We start from the raw sequence: 18,308 nt of genomic DNA, 5'->3' as shown, positions 1-18,308 counted from the left end.
AGTAAAGTGAAGTGATGTTGAGAACTTAACAGAAATATATAATTAAGCTATTGCATAAGGATAGCTTTCTAACTTACACTGGTGCCTAAATAGCAAAAAAAAAAAAAATTTACCAACACTTAAATAAAATGATCAAACAACACTCAACATTTACATAACAGAGGAGCATCTGTCTTCAAATGGGTTTCCTTTTTAGTTAATATCATCAGCGGATAAAGCTGCTGATAAGTTTATCACCTTTTCATCTCGAGCTGGGACTTTGTGTTTGGAGCACGCCTTGACCACTCACTGTTAACTAATGAGCGTCTATCAATGACCTGAGTCACACTGGTGCTGTCAACTTGTAAAATTCAGTGATTTACTTAAAAAAATGCTCAGCAGGAGTTCTGCAGGATCATGGACATTTAAAACATTGGGACCCAAATTTCAGTCATATCTCAATAGTTGCAACAGTGGATCCAGTGACATCTGAGTATTGCAGTACTTGCAAGTACTAACCCCTAACCACCACCCTTTTTAATATGATCTATACATCAGTGATCTGAATATATAAGAAATTATGTGACAGAAAAAGCCTTATTGAACTAATTGCATGTGTTATTTGATGTATCAACAAAATGTATGAAACCAAAAGATGAGCCTCAGCATGATTGAACACAGAGTTCTGCTCTTTAGGAATATGTCGATGTTAATAAAGGCAGCAGAGCACTTAAAAAAAAAAATCCAGTATATGATGAAAGCATTGTTATTTTCTGTAATCCGACAATGTGTATATCCCTAATGTGAATCAAAAATAAAATGCATTTTTTTAATCTAATCAGATAAAAAAACCTTGAAGTTTTACTGAATTGATCAGTTTTGTAAGACTGTGCTTTGTGACATGACTCCACTCTTAAACCTTTTGCCTTTGTCCCTCCACACAGGAGGGTGGAGTGGACTTTGAGCATTCAAAGCACTGTCTGTGTGCCTCCCAGTCCTCTGTCAGAGCCTGGCTGTGGGTATAAAAGCCCTGATCTGGAGCTAAGAAATCAGTCTCGTCTGAGTACTCGCAACCAAAGGGAGAGAGCTTCAACGAACCCAACATGGGGGACTCTAAGCTCTGCCTCTTGCTGCTTCTTAGCACAACTGCCTTGGCTTGTAAGTACATCTAGTGAAATGTTTCTGTGAAAATTTTACCTGGTGGAATTTTTCTTTATTTTTACTTTCTCTTTTTGTAGTCAGTTTATTTTCTATTTGGCTTTTTATGGTCATTCCAAATTGTGCTGCAAATTATTCAGTCAAATATGGTTTGAATTGTATTGTATTATTTTGTAAAACCTTCAAAATAAAATGTAGGAAAAAGTCTTAACATTTTAAAATACTCACCTATAAGTGGAGACATGGTATAATGAAAATAATAAGATCTGAGGTTTACTAAAGTTTTTTTTTTTTTACATGTAAACTCAATCTAACTGTTTTCAGTTGCACTACATTAACTAAAATGTACTTCTTTTTTTTTAAGTTGCCCAAGATGAAGACCAACCAACTTGCCTTTGTAAGTTACAAATGACTACTCTTCATGATCCCGTTAATTCAATGACTTTTGTGTTGATATTCCACTCTACACATTTACAGTATTTAAAGGGGAGTTAACAGATTGTCTTTGTCATTGATTTTCCCATGTAGTGGCAACAAGGTACAAGACCCTGCACAAATATGAATACCGGTATGAAGCTGAATCTCTGAACGCCATCAACGGAGCCTCAAACCTCCGGAATGGACCCAAGGGATCTTGCATGGTACAGGAAATCTATAGCAATGAGATTTTTCTCTTTAAATATAAGTAGAGGGTGACATGACAAAGAATACGTTCTTTTTTCTCACAGGTTGAAATTGAAGTGCCTCAGACTTGTAGTTACATCGTCCGCACCACAGGCTGTAGCCTGAGCGAGGTGGTTGACATGGACGCAGAGGGAAGCCCTGTGTTCGGTCCTGCTGCCGGCTCTGATGCCTTTGCTGCTGAAATGGAGAAGTATGTTCCATCAGTGGGTTTCCATTTAGTGACAAAACAAGTTGCATGAGCATAGATCAGGCAATGATTCACATTTTTACTTTGGGGGTAATGATGAAAGTATTTTATTCCGCTAATATCTTAAAGTCTCTAATCTGCTGTTTTAGGAGATTAAGCCCTGGAAATATGATTTTAAACTCCTTCCATTTCCTTGTAGATATCCTCTGAAGGTTGTGGTTGAGGGTGTGTACGATGTGAAACTGTACCCAGAAGATGGTGAGACAACAACCATCCTGAACATCAAGAGGGGTATCATCTCTGCCCTGGCTGTCCCTCTGCTGGAAGAGGAGAAGAACAAGAACATGGTACATTTATTAACTGAGAAAAATACTTACTAGTCCAGTTCTTAATATATATCGAAAAATAACAGCCTGTAGTACATCGCACTTTGTATTTACGTATATATGTTTTGTCTAATTCTCACTTTTAGCCCACCATCCATGGCAAGTGTAAGACTCTTTACAATGTCAACGCCAGAGAGGACATTGCAACTGACATCAGCCTTTCCAGGGATCTGTCCACATGTGACAAATTTGTCCCAATCAGAACTCACACCAGCCCTCTTGCTCTTATCCCCAGCATGGTAAGACATCCAACCCTTACTGTCCATGGTCCAAGGGTTTATTACAAATACAGTTTATAATTTTAGATAGCAGGAAATAAGTTTGTGATTGTGAAAGAAAAAATTTTGTAAGGTTAAAATGTACAGATTAGGTCAGTACAAGTATAACAACATCAATGTTGAAGGGACTAAAGGTGATATCTCACATTTTATGACATTAAATCAGAGTGAAGTCACTTTTCAGCACTCAAAGCTATATGTGATTGACAAGTGGTATCTTAAACTGCAATCCAGTCTTTAGTCCTGCTTTATTTTTCTTCCAATGAATCCACTTCAATAATATGCCTGTCAATTGCAGCACTACCCTGTTTCCAAGCTGATCAAAAGCACACAGAACTGCAACTACAAGTTCGACAATGAGAAACAGCACATGGTCTCTGGCTCCTGCACTGAGAACCACATCCTCATCCCCTTCTCACACAAGCAAGTCTTACCTTGAACATGATATTCTGATTTTTGTAGATTTTCCCATTAAATGTATATGTTTTTTATTAACACATTGTCTTCTTTCAGGGGAGAATATGGAGTTACCAATGTTGGAAAGCAAGAACTGACTCTGATTCAGGTTTCTCCTTACAATGAGAGAGTCTTTGAAACAAGTATGTTCCTTTAAATATTTTAAATTATGAACGCTATGTTACTGGAAGCAACATTAACTAATTGAATCATGTTGTATCATAGGTAACATTGTCAAGGGACTTCACATGGAGACTGTTGAGGACAAGAGCGTTATCCAGGATAAAGATGCAGGTCTGGCCCTTCTTGGAGAACTGGCAGCTCTGCCCGAGAGTGAGGGAGACAGGAGAGCTGACCTCTTCCATAACCTTGTCACCATGGTCCGTGGAATGAAGGCCGAAACCCTTCTCCCAGCCATCCCTGAAGCTCTTGCCGTGTCCAGAGTCCTATCCTACCAGGTCCTCGCCCAGTGTGGTACACCTGAGTGCAGCAGTGCCATCATGCAGATCTTCAGGACTCTTGATGCCTCTTCACTCGAGGTTGATGCAGGAGTTTTTGCTTTGGGACTCGTCTCCAATCCTTCTCCCCTGCTGATCAATGACATGCTGGAGATGGCCAAATTCAAGCCCAGCAAGCCCATCATGTATGCTCTGAGCAATGTGGTCAAGAGGTGAGTGAATTCAACCACACTTTATCCCAGGTTCAATAAGTCTTATTTCAGCATGTGTCTTCCTTTTTTGCACAATGAGATCTAAAGGCTTTGGATTCTAAACATGTTTTCTGTAACAGATACTACAAAGCTGAAGGAAAACTGATCCCTGAGATTAATGCTGTTGCTGAGTTTATGGCTGAACAGTTGGGAGACTGCACTGGTGACAAGGATAAAACTTTCATGACATTGAGAGTGAGTAACCTTCAAAATGTGTCAACTTTAAAAACGATTACAGGACTCAATGAGAACAATATTAATGTGTCCTTTCACTCTAGGTCATTGGAAACATGGCTGCAGCTGTCGGACCTGCCAGTCCTACTCTCAGAACCGCTGTGATCCAGTGTGTGAACCAACCCGAAGCTCCCCTGTCTGTGCAGCAGGCTGCCATCCAAGCATACAGGCTCACTGCCGTCCCCGAGGAGGCAAGTCCAATCCTGCAAAGGCTTTCAATGAAAGTTTCTGAATGAAAACTTCCACAGTAAACTTATTTTGTAAATCTTCTTTGACCACAGGGCAGAGAGGTTCTCATGCAGGTCCTTTTGGACGGTGCTAGCCCAATGCAAAAGCGTGTCGCTGCATATCTGGTTCTTATGAAGGACCCTCAGCCCAGTGAACTTGCCCAGCTTGCAGCTGCTCTGCCCATTGAGCAGGACAGCCAAGTCAAGAGCTTTGTGATCTCCCATGTGACCAACATTTTGACCTCAACTGCACCAGAGACCGAGGGGTAAGTGAAAAGCAGTGTTTATATTCTTAGAGTTCAGATTTGTAGCGTCACCAATTGTTCTGCAGTAGCTAGGTGTCTTGGTATGATCACAACCATGAAGTTTATAGCCCCATTTATTTCTTCCCCACAGACTGAAGCAGAAGATTCTTGATGCCCTGCAGGGTAATGAGGTTGGTCAAATTATGGACCCCACCAAGTTCTCTCGCAACTACAAGATCGGATCTGTGGAAGGCAACATGATCTTTGAGGGTGCCAGCTACCTGCCAAAGGAGGTCATGCTTGAAATGACTCTGAAGGCTTTTGGCTATGACATTGACATGATGGAGGTAAATAGCTTGATTTAAATGCAAATGTGCTACAAGGCAATACAGCTGTGAGTCAAGTTGTGACTAAACAATGTGTCCCCTGTTCAGATTGGTCTGGAGGGCACAGGATTTGAGCCAACTGTTGATGCTCTGTTTGGAGAGCATGGTTTCTTCCCTGACACTGCTCTGAAGACGATGTACTTTGTCTCTGACAACATGCCGCTTCAAGTCAACGAGATCCTGAAGAACATTATGCCTGCCTTGAAGAAGGACAGGATGAAGAGACAGGTAAGCAGATTGATCTGTTATGTGCAAATGATGTAGGCAAAAAGCTGTAATTACAATGACAAATGTTTCTGTAAGGGAAATCTTTATATAAAGGAAGAATATATCTATGTTTAGGCCACCCAAAACCTGTTAAGAGACCTTGGCCGCAACCTCAACAAACTTGTGAGGGATCTGAAGACAACACAGACTCCTGAGGCCATGGTTTATCTGAGGCTTCTGGGTAATGAGCTGGGATACCTGAAGACAAATGAAATGGAGGAGATGGCCTACTCTGCTGCCATGTGGATGGACAGCATGTTCAAGATGTTCCCAACTGATGTGAGAAAACTTTTGGTTGAATTTGAAATAGAATCACAGAAAAAGTGACAGTCCTTTAATTTAAAAGCGCATTGTTCAGGAGTTAAAAGATTCCATGTGTGTTTTTATTTGCAACAGCTGCTGAAGGCACTGATGACTAAGGCTGACAACACAATCTTTGCCCACTACATCTTCATGGACAATGAATTCTTCCTGCCTACTGCCACTGGTGTGCCTCTGAGGATTGCACTGTCTGGTACTTTCACCCCTGGCATCAAGGGCGGACTGAATATTGCTCCTGACATGGTGAGTAGAAATTAATAAAATTGTTTTTTCTTTTACAGAATTTTGACTGTTTTGTATTCAGAAACACAGAAGCAACAAAAGTCACCTATGTCTACTGTGTTTCCACAGAGTGAAGTGAGCTTCATGCCTTCTGCTGGCATTGAGTTTGACACTCGGATTGGTTCATTCATCCCCGAGTACGTCAAGTCCGGATTAGAGATGCACACCAGCATATTCCACGAGAGTGGGCTCACTGCCAAGGTCTCTGCTGATGCTGGCAACTTCAAGCTGACCATCCCTGCTCCAACTAATGCTATGAAGCTATTGAAAATGACGTAAGTTATAAAAAAGCGTTTTTAGTATTGGGAAAAGAAATATAGCGTAACTACACCATTTGTAAAATGACAATCGAAATGCTAGCTAATAGTTAAGTGAAAATCTAATTTATTTTTATGAGTGTTTTGGTAGCTTCATAAAAATTATAAGGAATACTGTAATTAGTATTTTGCAACAAGTACAATTAATCTACACTTTGAAAGCAAATATTACATTTCCACTTTTCTACATTTGAAATACAGAAACTCTCTGGTGGCAGTGACTCCAACAGGGGTGATTACAATCCCTCCTGTGGTGACAGACAAGGTTGATGTTAGTGAGTGCACTCCCTTCTTCGCTGGAATGAAATACTGCAGTGCTCTGCAGTACACTGATGCTTTCTCTCAGGAGACAGCACCCTACTTTCCCTTCACTGGAGACAGCAAGTAAGTGAAACTCTCTAATCCAAAGACAAATGTACTTCCATATATTGAAATGAATAACATGTAAATATTAGATGACTAATTTGATTATCCGAATAGAATTGCCATTGAACTCCACCCAACTGGTGAGGTCACTGAGTTTACAGCCACACTTACCTATGAGCTCCTGAAGGAAGGAGAAGAGGGCCGGCAGAAGGTTGACTCTTTGAAGTTTGTTCTGAGGGCTGAAGGTAATGTGCAATTTGAATAAGGTTTTATTTCTTAATTACTTAATTTGAAATAAAATGTACATTTTATTTGAGTTATTTGACTTTGACAGTATAATGTCTGGTCAACAACAGGTGCAGAGCCCACTGAAGCCACAGCTATGGTGAAATATAACAGAAGGAAGAATGTCATCACAGCCGACGTCCAGATCCCAGACTACGACTTGGAGGCTGGACTCAGGGTGGGTGTTGTTGATGGATCCACCAAGGGCAAAGGAACTCACGCCATCTCTATTGACTTGATAAACAAGAACATCCCTCAGCTTTCCCTGGTTGGCCGTGCCAAGTAAGAAATCAACCACAGATCCTCAAGATAGAAAGTTTATGTCATCATAATAATAGAGATTGCACTAACTGACTGGTATATTTTTTAGAATTTTGGCCATGAAGGAAGCTATGCTTCAAGTCCAACTCCTTGTCCCCATGATCAACACTGATGCCACCATCACAGCCAACCTGAAGCGTGATGAAGAAATGGAACTGGAGCTCATGAGTGAAGTCAAGGTCATGGATGCCACATCTGAGCAGAAAATCGCAATGAAATATGGTAATTTTGTCACCCTGTTTCTCAGGCTATTTTACAACAATATATTTCAAAGTTCTCAGAATGTGCATTTTAGCATGTGGTATAACCTTAACATACCCATGGATGGACAATGGTATAAACTTGGGATCAAAAATATGGGGCAAACATATATAAATATCTACTAGAGAGTGTTAGTCATTAAAGTCAATGAAGTTTGGGGGTAAATTGGCTGAAGAATATAATGACTTGGGTATATTTTATTGTTTTGTGTTATTGCAGATGGCACCAAGGTTGAGGTTGAGGTCAAGTCTGATGTGAATGCTGAGACTGCTATCCTGCCAAAGGCTGAGATGATCAAACAGTATGGCAATGAGCTTCTTGACATGCAGGTGGGACAGACTGACATGAAGGTCCGTCACATCCTAATGAAGTTTGCTGAGGTATGAATCCTGGACTTAACATGTATTCATATTTTCTACGATGAAATGGAGAGCATGTGTAAAACTATGATTGTTATTTTTTCTTAGGCAGCAAACAACTACATGGAAAAGTATGGTGCTGATATGCCTTACATTCAGAACTTAAGAGTGCCTGATATGCCAGAGATTTCCATGCCAGAGAAAGTGTACCTGAATTCGTAAGTGTGAAGAACTCAATCATAGTGTTCAAAGTTATCTGAATATTATTTTCCATGTTGTTCATACTCTTTCTTTGTTTTTATACAGTGAGGCAAAGGTTGTCTACCACTTCAACAATGAGCACCTTATCCTTTCTATCCCTCTTCCTCTTGGAGGAAAGTCAACAGAGGAGCTGAACTTCCCACCAGCTTTGTCCACACCTTCTCTCTCTCTGCCCCAGTATGGAGTGGATATCGTCTCTATGGAAATTCCCATCCCAGAGCTTGTTGTCCCTGAGAGCCTTACTGTGTCTATTCCTCTGTTTGGCAAAGCTGAGATTTCAGCAATGATGAAGAGCAACCTGTACAACGTGGAAGCCACAATTGCTGCCGGCAAAGATGTTGTCGAGACACCAAGCTACTCTGCTAAGTTTGAGGTGACAGGAACCTCTCCACTTGACATCCTCTCAGTGAAGATGGACGGTAGGTTACAGTAGATGTAATAACAATATTTTAAACAGGTTGAGCTAAATGCTTTACTTAGAATTAGGTAATTGATCTAAAAATGTTGTTGGTAAATAATTAAATAATGCAATTTTCAATTAATGAAAAACTTTTTGTTTCCATGTGTCTAGGTTCTGGTATGTTGGCCACCACTGATGCCATCAAGGCCCAGTTGAAAAGCTCTTTAGTTCATAAACTCATTGAGGCTAGTATTAATGTTGTTGAGGAAGCCACCTATACAGACAAAGTTAGTCTGAAGTCCAGCAGCAAGATTGAAGCCAAAAGCCCCTTGGGTGTCAGTGTTGCTCTGGAGCACACTGGTATGGCTGGAGTCAACACTGAAGAAATCTCTGCTGATAGTAACTTAGAGGGAATGTGGACAGTCGGACCAGCATACGGCAAAGCCATTGCAACCCAGTCCTTCACCATCGCCCCATTCAAGCCAGAGGCAAAGATTGATTCATCTGTTCAGATTGACTCCACAATTGTCACGGCCAAGAACACCATCGCTGCAACCCTTGCCAATGGTGAGCTGTCAGTTGTCTCAAACACCAACGTCTTTGAAGACATTCTGACCAATGCTGCCGAGCTTTCCTTCAAAGAGAGCAAGCTGTCACTGAAATCTGACACAAACGCCCTGGCTCTTGGTATGAAGATCCGCAACCAGGCTGAGGCTTCTGCCGGTGCAGGTGAAGTCATCCTGAGAATGGAAACAAATGCAGACCACACTGAAAACCGTGTTTACTCTCTGCTCACTGCTTCCCTGAATGTCGATGGTCTGACTGTGAACAGTGATGCCACCGTGAAGCTCCTTGAGAATGAGGCTACTCACAAGGCTACTCTGACAATGAACAAAGATGGTTTGATCACAAGTGGAACCACCGCCCTCCAGAGCGCTCTTGCCCTTGAAAACACCTTTAATGCAGCACTTGATGCTTCAAAGGCTTCCCTGTCTATCAACAACAAGGCTGTTATGCAGGACATTAAGGTTGATAATGCCAACACTCTTACCATCACTCTCTCTAGCATTGACTTCAACTCAAAGGCTGAAGCCACCGCAAGTGAGTATGCCTCTTACACACATGATGTCACCATCGACCTGAAACCCTACACAGCTTCTGCAAACGTAAACAACAACCTGAAAGTTCTTGCGGCCAACATTGTTAATGAGGCTCAGCTCAAGGCAGAGCTCTACAAGATTGACCTCACTGGAAGCCTGAAAGCCATCTATGGTGAAGAAGAGATCAAGCACATCTATCAGGTCAATTATGCTGATATGGCTGCAAACGCAAAGTGCAGCACTACTGGAACAATCCTTGGAACCCACATGAGCCACAACACTGAGCTTGAAGTTATTGGTCTTGCAGCCAGGATCACCAATGATGCCCGCTTCAACTCACAGCCAATGCGCTTTGATCACACCATCCGCTGCAGTGTTGTACCTTTTGATTTCAATCTTGATGCCATCTTCAATGCTGATGGAGACATGACCATGTATGGAAAGCACAGTGCTCAGCTCTATGGCAAGTGGCTCCTTAAAGCACAACCCCTGGCAGTTGCAAGCTCTCATGAATGCAGAGCATCAGTGGCCCAGCAGCTGGATAATGGTTTCTCCCTGGAGACGACATTTGACAACAAGATGGATAACGTTCTGTCACTTCAAGAGCAGAAGAGCAGTTTTAGACTGAAATCCAAGGTGAATGACCACTCCCTCAGTCAGGACTTAAGTATCTACAACACTGCTGACAGAACTGGACTGGAGGTTTCTGGCACCATCCTCACAAACATCCTCAACGGTGACTCCACAGAGAACCAGGAATTCACCCTCTCTGGCTTCCTCAAGTATGACAAGATGACAGAATGCCATGCAATTCAGATCCCTCTGGTCTTGCTGGAAAGCATCAAGGGCTTAGTCGTATATGTTGGAGAGGCACTGCAAGGTTTCATTAACAACGAGGAGATCAGGGCTAAAATTGAGGCTCTTCCACAGTATGTAGAAGACTTTGTTTCTCAACTGAATGTAGAAGACAAGGTTAATCAGCTGAAGCAGTTCTTAAGTGATCTTACCCAAGAATATGTCATCTCCATGGAGGATGTGGAAGCCACAATCAGTAACCTGAAGGCAGTTGTAACGACACTGCTCTCAGATCTCAGTGTTTACATCCAAAACTATGCTGGTATGATTAAGGACATTATTTTCAGTGGTACCCTTCCTGAAACCCTCATTCAGAAGACCCAAGAACTGCTGGATGCCATTACAGAGGAATTTGACATCAGGGGCACAGTTATGTATGTAATTGATACCATTAAGGATATGATTGAGCAGTTTGACCTGGAAAAACTGAAGGGCAGCAGCATTGCATTCCTCAGTGACATCGATGCCACGTATGAAATCAAGGCCAAACTGCAGGCAGTGGTAGATTATGTGAAAGAAAAAGTTGCAACCTTTGACATGCAAGTATTTGTTGCTGACCTGAAGAGTTTTATTTCATCTGTTGAATTTAAGGCTCGCATTGATGAACTTGTCAGTCAGATTCCCACTGAGATCTTCAAAGGTATCACAGATACTGTCGCAGAACTTGTTCAGGAACTTGACATCTTAGGCAAGATCAACGTTTTCTCTGCCAAGTTGAGAGAGCTGATTGTGAAGTTTGAGGCTGACAAAAAGGTTCAAGCTATCTTGGAAAAGGTTGTAGAGCTCATTCAGGAATGGAAAATTGAGGAAACCATCAAGACTGTTACAACAATGGTAAAGGATGTTAACCTCCCTGGCTTGTTTGCACAAGGCCTCGAAAACACCATGAACTACTTGAAAACAACCGATGTCATGTCAATGATTCAAGCTTTGAACACAATGATTGAAAATGCCGTGCAGAGTCTGAAGGCAATGGAGTATAATGATTTGGTGAATTTGGTGAATGACTGGATTAAGTATGCTACAGATTATGTAAATACCCTGATCAGCAGTCTTGAAATTCCCCAGAAACTTGAAGCAACAAAAAATCTTGTCAACCTGGGCCTGTCCACTGTTACAAGCTTGGTGGAAAGTGTTAGAGAAATCAAAGTAGCAGAAGCAATTAAATCCGGCAAGGATTTCATTGACCAGGCTGTTCTTGCTAACCTTAAGGGACTGGTAGAATTTGTAAAGCAGACAGTTACAGATCTTGATGTCCAAGCCCAGATTACATCTTACCTGGACTTTGTGAGCAAATACTATGCAAAGCTCTTCACCATCGTCACTGATCTGTTCACCAATGTGGTTGAGATGATTAAGTCAGTCGTACCTGATCAGAAAATCATCAGCGAGGTTCAGCAAATCCTTACTGGGCTCTTGACTGAACTTAAGACAATTGAGTTGAGCACGCCGTCCTTCAGCATGCCTCTCACTGATCTCGTTGTGCCCTCAATGAAGCTCAACATGGATAAGCTTGAAATCCCAACACAGCTGGACATCCCTGAGTTCACTATCCTGGGCTCCTGGACAGTCCAAGCCACCACAGTTTCCATTGATGACATCAAGCAGAGAATCATTGAACTTCTTGACCTAGTTTTAAGCTTTGAGATCCCAATGCTTGATGTGGATGCTTTCTATGGAGATCTGACAATGAACTATCTTCCTTCCCTTCCAGAGATAACCTTACCAGAAATCTCTATTTCTCAGATCTCATTCCCTGCCCTCCCCGAAGTCCCGTTAGAAAAATTTGTTAAGTCTCTTGAGTTGCCTGAGATGAAACTGCCAACCATTGCAACTGATATCATGTTCCCATGCTTTGGTAAACTCTATGGTGAGATCAAACTTAGCACCCCCATCTACACAATGAGGACAACTGGTGAGTTACAGAACTCAACTGAGAGTGAAATGACACCCACATTCACTGGGTTCTTTTCATCCCAGGGCACATCACCAAGTCTTGAAATTTTAAATTTCAACATTGACTCCACTGCTCGTGTTGCCATCCCAAAATTAAGCCGTGTTGTTTTGGCAGAGACCATCAAAATAACCCTTAGTGGTCTTGAAACTAATCATCAGGCATCTGTAACCCTTTATGGCCTATCAGCTCAAGCCCAAGCAAAAACTACAGTCAAGGTGAACACTGCACCTTACACTGCTGAGTTTATGAACACAGCCTTTATTGCTTATGAAGAAGGAATGTCTGCTTCTCTTGATTCATCTTACACTCATAATTTAGAATCCCCACTTTTCAACATCAAAAACGAGGTTGAGGTAACCCAGAAGGCAGTTGCTCGCCAAAATGGCTACACCTTCACTCTTACTGCAGACAACACCGGCAAGATCAATGCTGATGATGGCAACCACAAGAGTAACTTGCACTTGTCACTCACTCCCAGCATTATGACTTTGACCTTCTCTGGAGACACAGATTCTGCTCTCTTAAAGCTGAAACAGCAAATTACAGCTGAGATTGGCACCTTTTCTTACCTGAAGTTCAATGTTCGCAATGAAGCAGAGGCACCAATTATCAAGAACAGTCTTTTTGTGGCATCTGGACTTGTTAACTTGTATGACATGAAAGCTGAGCTGAAAGCAAATCATGACACAGAACTGTACGGTGCAGTTAGTGGAGTCTTGTCCAATGGAATCCACATAGTAGCCCGTCCTGTGGAGCTGGTTGCTGAATTCCAAAACAAAGGAAATGCCAAGGTGAACATTTTTGATGCTCTTGTTGCTAAGATAGATCTGCAGAATGATTACACTGCCATGCTCAGACCTGAGGGTCAACAGTTTAACACTGTGGTTCTGGCTCGTTTTAATCAGTTCAAAGTATTCGGTAACATGACTGTGGACAATAATGTAAATGAGGTTGGCATCTTTGCTGCCATGGACGGTGAAGCAAATCTTGACTTCCTGACATCCCCCATTAGCATTCCTGAGCTTGATCTGCCTTTTGTTGACTTCCATACTCCAGCTATCAGTGATCTGAACTTGTATGAGGAAACTGGATTGAAGAACATTTTGACTACCACTGAGCAGACAGTAGGTGTTGATGCCAAGGTTGTCTACAAGAAGAGTCAAGCTGCCCCACTTGTTGATGTGATGGGTCTTGTTCAGATCCCCTCCCTGGGTAACCTGATCACAGATCTGTCTATCAAGTCTGCCATCATTAATTTGAATGCCAATGCTGGGCTGTATGCTGATGACGATATTGTGCTCCGTCTTGGAGCTACCACAGCCTCTGTGTTTGACAGTCTGAAAGCCAAACTTGACGGCACCGCAAGTCTCACCACCAAGAGAGGAATCAAGCTGGCCAATTCCCTGTCCCTTGAGAATCAGCACATTGAAGGAACTCATGACAGCACCGTCGCTGTGAACACTGAGACACTTGAAGCTGCAGTCTCTGTGGTTACAGTAGCAAAGGTTGCCCTGCCCATTCTCAGCCTGGAAGCAAACCAAAACCTGGCTGCTGACACCAAAACCAAACCAAATGCTGTGTCTACCTGGAGAGTGAAGGGTGATTTCAACATCCCAGTGGTTAAGGCTGTTGGCAAGATGGAGATGGACCACAGTCTGAAGCTGGAGGGAACCTTTGATGAAGTTTCCATGGAGACATCCACAAAGGCAAACATGGATGGTACAGTGCTGGATGACTACCTAGTTTTGGGAATCCTTGACAATGAAGCCAACATGTATCTCAATACTAATGGCCTTAGATCCACCCTTAAGGTTATTGCTGATGCCAAGCTTAACAAAGGCACAGACAAAGTCATTGGCATGGATGTAAATGAGAATCTTGAAGTTGAAGCCTCCTTGAGCCGCGTGTATGCAGTGCTGAAGTTTATTAGCAACAACGAAGCAAACGTATTCGACTTTACCACCACTGGAAAGCATACTGCCCTGGCTACAATTGATCTTGCTCCAATCTCCTCACTGACTGCTGATATTGAGATTGATATGTCTCAGCCAACCAGCCTTGGTGACTTCACCATCTTTGACAAAACTGTTGCTGAAGTGACAGCTGCCAAGCAGAAGGTTTCTACCAATGCCAAGATTGTCAGCCCACTGTACACCACCAACCTGGCAGTTGAGGTTGACGGGAGTGCTCCTGTCTTCAAAGTCACCATTAAGTCCTCTGCCACCTCTGTTTTGGCTGTCTTGGATTATGACATGGATGGTGAGTTGATCAAAGTGCTTGAACATGTTCCTCTGATTTAATATGTAAGTATTGTGGAGCACTTAATCTAACCAAAATATTATTTAACAGCCTCCTCCACTGCAAGCCTTGAGGATGGTCTAAGCTTGACGAACAAGCTTGCCCTGACACATGCTGACTTAACCATGAACCTAAACCATTTCTCAGGCCAAGCCATGAGGTAAGCTTAAGTATGATTGAACATATGTTTAACAATTATTTCTGATGTTCAGAGCTTGAAGCATTTCCTATTTGTTCTCCCTTTTTATTAGGAAAAAACGCCAGGCTGATGACAGGTAAATACCAATCCATAATGTTTTCCTATAGTTTCAGCCGGACCATGTATATCAATTTGTATTTATCAAATTCCTTCTTACTTAGCACCTACTCCAAAGCTAATATTTATCATTTAATTTGAATGTTTTCTTTCTCAGTGCCTCTGGCCATACCCTGAATGTGGACATTACCAGTCCTATTTTCACTGATATGAGCCTTCGTGCTGCTCTCAGAAATGGTATCACTGCTTCACTTTCTATCCCATCAACTGGCTTCCTGGGCTTGACTGCAGTCCCATCTCAGCTCAGAGTCTATGGTCGTTATCCTGTGAGTCTCAGTCATATATACTTTTTTGATATAACGAATAACCAAATACAATAATTTATGTACAGCTAAATTGACGTTTCATTTTCTTCTGTTTAACAGTCCACCCCAGATGTTGATGTTGATGTCTTGATCATTAAATCAATTGCAAAGGATGCTGAAAAGATGAACCTGCAAGTTGCCTACAACATGGAGGCCCCCAAAGCATTGCTCTCAGAAATCAAGACAAGAGTCCCTTCCGTCATCTCTGCATTAACAATGTTCGCAGACAAATACCAAATCACAAGTACCGTTGAGGAGTTGAAGAACACAATTGTTACCCGCATCAGCGAGGCCTATGAGGCTGCAGTTAACTATGATACCCAGTTGAGCCAGCTCTCAATCTTCTTCAGAAACAGCATTGTCCAGTACCAACTTACAGTCCAGACCATCCTGGATGCTGTCATCAAGGTTCTGAGGGAGACCCAGTTCAAAATGCCCGGGAGTGATGAGATGACCACCCTCCCTGAGGTCCTGAAGAAGCTTACCAGCAGCATTGCTGCTATGCTTGATGCGACCATTCAGACCGTCTATGCGGCACTTGAGACCCACCTTAACTCCTTTGTTGAGATGATCAGTAATGTTAAAGTACGCATGCCAGTTGGTGATGCAGTTTCTGTAGGCCAGGTCTTGGATCAGGTCAAAACAGTTTACAAGACAATCTTTGATGAACTGGTGGACATTGTGAAAAATATGGAAAGTATTGACACAATGCTAGTGAAGATAGGTGAGACCCTGAAGGCTGTTGTTGACAAATCTCAGGAGTTTATTGACTCTGTCCAGTCTGACTATTTAGATGCCGTGTTCGTCAACATCAATGTCCTCTATGTTAACTTTGTCTCAGTCCTAAAGACTGTTACTGACCAGCTCTCTGCCCTTAATATGGAGCAGCTCAACAGTTCATTTGAGTACATAATGGATACAGTCATTTACGTTGTGGACCAATTCAACACCACTGTCTATGGTTTACTGCAGCAAGCTTCAGCTGAGGCTCAGGCCTACATGAAAGTTAGTGATGGTAGGCTTGAGATTGAACTTCCATTTCCCTTCCATCAGTGAGGAACTCTCACAGACTGAAGACTAAGTCCATATGAAACACTACCATCTGTTCAAAATGTGCTTGTAAGATTATGGACAATTAGCTCTTTAACCATATTTATAACAATGAGTTTAACAGCAACCACTGTTGTAACATTTTAATCTCAATGGTTTATTGTGTGCAAACATTGAAATGTAAAGTTCAACGGCAATTTCATGTAAAAGTTTGAAAGCATCAATAAAATGCATAAAATAACAAAGTATTCTATTCCCGTCTTTTGTTCCTGTTGTGATGATGTTTTTTGGAATTCGGAAATATTAAGCAAGCTCAACAAAAATCAGAGCAACAACTGAAAAAAAAAGTGTTTTTCAAAAGAGAGGGGAATACTTTTGAAATGTTTCATTACACAATATACACACACTAAAGGATTTTGAATATGAATTTGAGATCATCTTATTAGATAGGAGATTCAAATTAAACATGTTTCCATGTCAGGGATAACAACTCATATGTAGCACAGACAGTTCAAAGCAATTCCTGAGACATACTTATAATTAGAACACAAAATAGAATACAATTTGAAATTAAAGACAAAAATAAAAAAGATGCAACTTAAACATATTGCAAACAATCTACAGATTTTCACAGTAAAGTTTATAAACTGAACAGGTCAACTGTGAAAAATATTCTTGGTGGGTTGCATAGATATGTAATGGCATGTGGAAGGTTTTTGGCTGAGTCCCCGGTATTGCACATTATGTACCAATACAACACATTATTTCCCATTATAGATCTGACCTTATAATCATCGGCCCCAAATCCCTCACCAGAACCGCCAACAACTTCAACCTCTCCCTCACTCCGTCCTCACATGTTCACAACCTCGGTATCATTTTGGACTCCCATCTCACTCTGGAACAGCACATCAAGCACATCACCAAAACAGCCTTCTTCCACCTTAAAAATATCGCCCATCTCCGTCCATCTCTCTCCTTTTCCACCACTTCCCTAATCCACGCCTTTATCACTTCCAAACTTGATTACTGCAATAGCATCTTCTATGGCCTGCCTTCAAAACAACTCAACAAACTACAATATATCCAGAACTCTGACCACATCACCCCTGTCCTCCAAAACCTCCACTGGCTCCCTATCAAACCGCGCATTTTAAAATGATTTTACTAGTTTTTAAGGCACTGCATGGCCTTGCACCAGACTGCATCTCAGAGATGCTTTTAGTGTATAAACCAGGTAGGTCTCTCAGATCCTCCGGCTCCTCTCTTTTAGCTGTTCCTAAGAGAAGAACTAAAACATTTGGTGACGCTGCTTTCAGCCACTATGCTCCCAAACTATGGAACAGCCTGCCGGAGGATCTGAGAGGAGCTGATGGAGATATTGAGACTTTTAAACGTAAACTAAAAACGTATTGATTCAGTCTGGCTTTTATGTAGGGTTTAACAATTTTATTACCTACCTTTTACTATAATATTGATTAAATGTTGCTTTATTATTTTAGTAATTTTAACTGTTATCTTATTCTACTTTTATGTATTTATTCATTCATTTATTTAATTTTTATTTATCTACTCAGTTTTATTGATATTTTTAGCCTTAGTTTTAGTTTTATATTTCAACTCTTATCCTTACCTTTTTAAATCTATTTATTTTAACTATTTTTATTCTTAATTTTGATGCTTTAACTTATTTTAATTACACATGTTTTATTTTGGTGTGCATTGGTCTCTATTTTATTTTATGTTGTTCTTATTTTTAATTTGTATTCTTATTATTTTTATTATTATCATTATTATTATCTTCCCCTAATATGTCTTGCCATTGTTTCATTTCTGCTCCTTTCTTGTTGTCAATCGCTGTAAAGCACTTTGGGTTGCATTTGATTTGTATGAAAGGTGCTATATAAATAAAGCTTGATTGATTGATTGATTGATTGATGTTCATGTCCCATAGAATGAATGCAAAAAAATCACATATTTACAACTAGCAACCATTCACATCATCAGACAGCTAAAAATGGTTCTATTAGAGGGAGAACCAGGAAACATTTTCTCATA

At 41.3% G+C, this 18,308-nt stretch overlaps 1 protein-coding gene across 1 annotated transcript; it reads left to right on the top strand.

Annotated features, from left to right (window-relative positions):
• The first annotated feature begins 1,072 nt into the window (after positions 1–1,072).
• On the top strand, positions 1,073–16,466 carry apobb.1 (apolipoprotein Bb, tandem duplicate 1). The gene is made up of 29 exons (XM_034699739.1): positions 1,073–1,137; positions 1,502–1,534; positions 1,666–1,778; positions 1,866–2,011; positions 2,208–2,355; positions 2,481–2,633; positions 2,971–3,095; positions 3,186–3,271; positions 3,354–3,798; positions 3,918–4,032; positions 4,116–4,262; positions 4,353–4,564; positions 4,695–4,890; positions 4,978–5,157; positions 5,272–5,475; positions 5,593–5,760; positions 5,869–6,074; positions 6,318–6,500; positions 6,597–6,727; positions 6,839–7,049; positions 7,138–7,310; positions 7,569–7,729; positions 7,817–7,926; positions 8,015–8,388; positions 8,541–14,540; positions 14,631–14,739; positions 14,831–14,854; positions 14,993–15,161; positions 15,261–16,466. The coding sequence occupies exons 1-29, from the start codon at positions 1,083–1,085 to the stop codon at positions 16,254–16,256; spliced, it is 11,373 nt and encodes a 3,790-aa protein (XP_034555630.1). The 5' UTR covers positions 1,073–1,082; the 3' UTR covers positions 16,257–16,466.
• The last annotated feature ends 1,842 nt before the right edge of the window (positions 16,467–18,308 follow it).

Source organism: Notolabrus celidotus, chromosome 13, assembly GCF_009762535.1.
Source record: "Notolabrus celidotus isolate fNotCel1 chromosome 13, fNotCel1.pri, whole genome shotgun sequence".
NCBI classification, from domain to species: Eukaryota; Metazoa; Chordata; class Actinopteri; order Labriformes; family Labridae; genus Notolabrus; species Notolabrus celidotus.
The sequence above is the reverse complement of the archived record's forward strand: the minus strand, read 5'-3'. Positions and strand labels throughout refer to the sequence as shown.

Coding starts and splice junctions, on each gene's coding strand:
- apobb.1 (XM_034699739.1), top strand. CDS start 1,083: ATGGGGGACTCTAAGCTCTGCCTCTTGCTGCTTCTTAGCACAACTGCC. Junction 6,501..6,596: donor CCCTTCACTGGAGACAGCAA/GTAAGTGAAACT, acceptor TTATCCGAATAG/AATTGCCATTGAACTCCACC. Junction 6,728..6,838: donor GTTTGTTCTGAGGGCTGAAG/GTAATGTGCAAT, acceptor GGTCAACAACAG/GTGCAGAGCCCACTGAAGCC.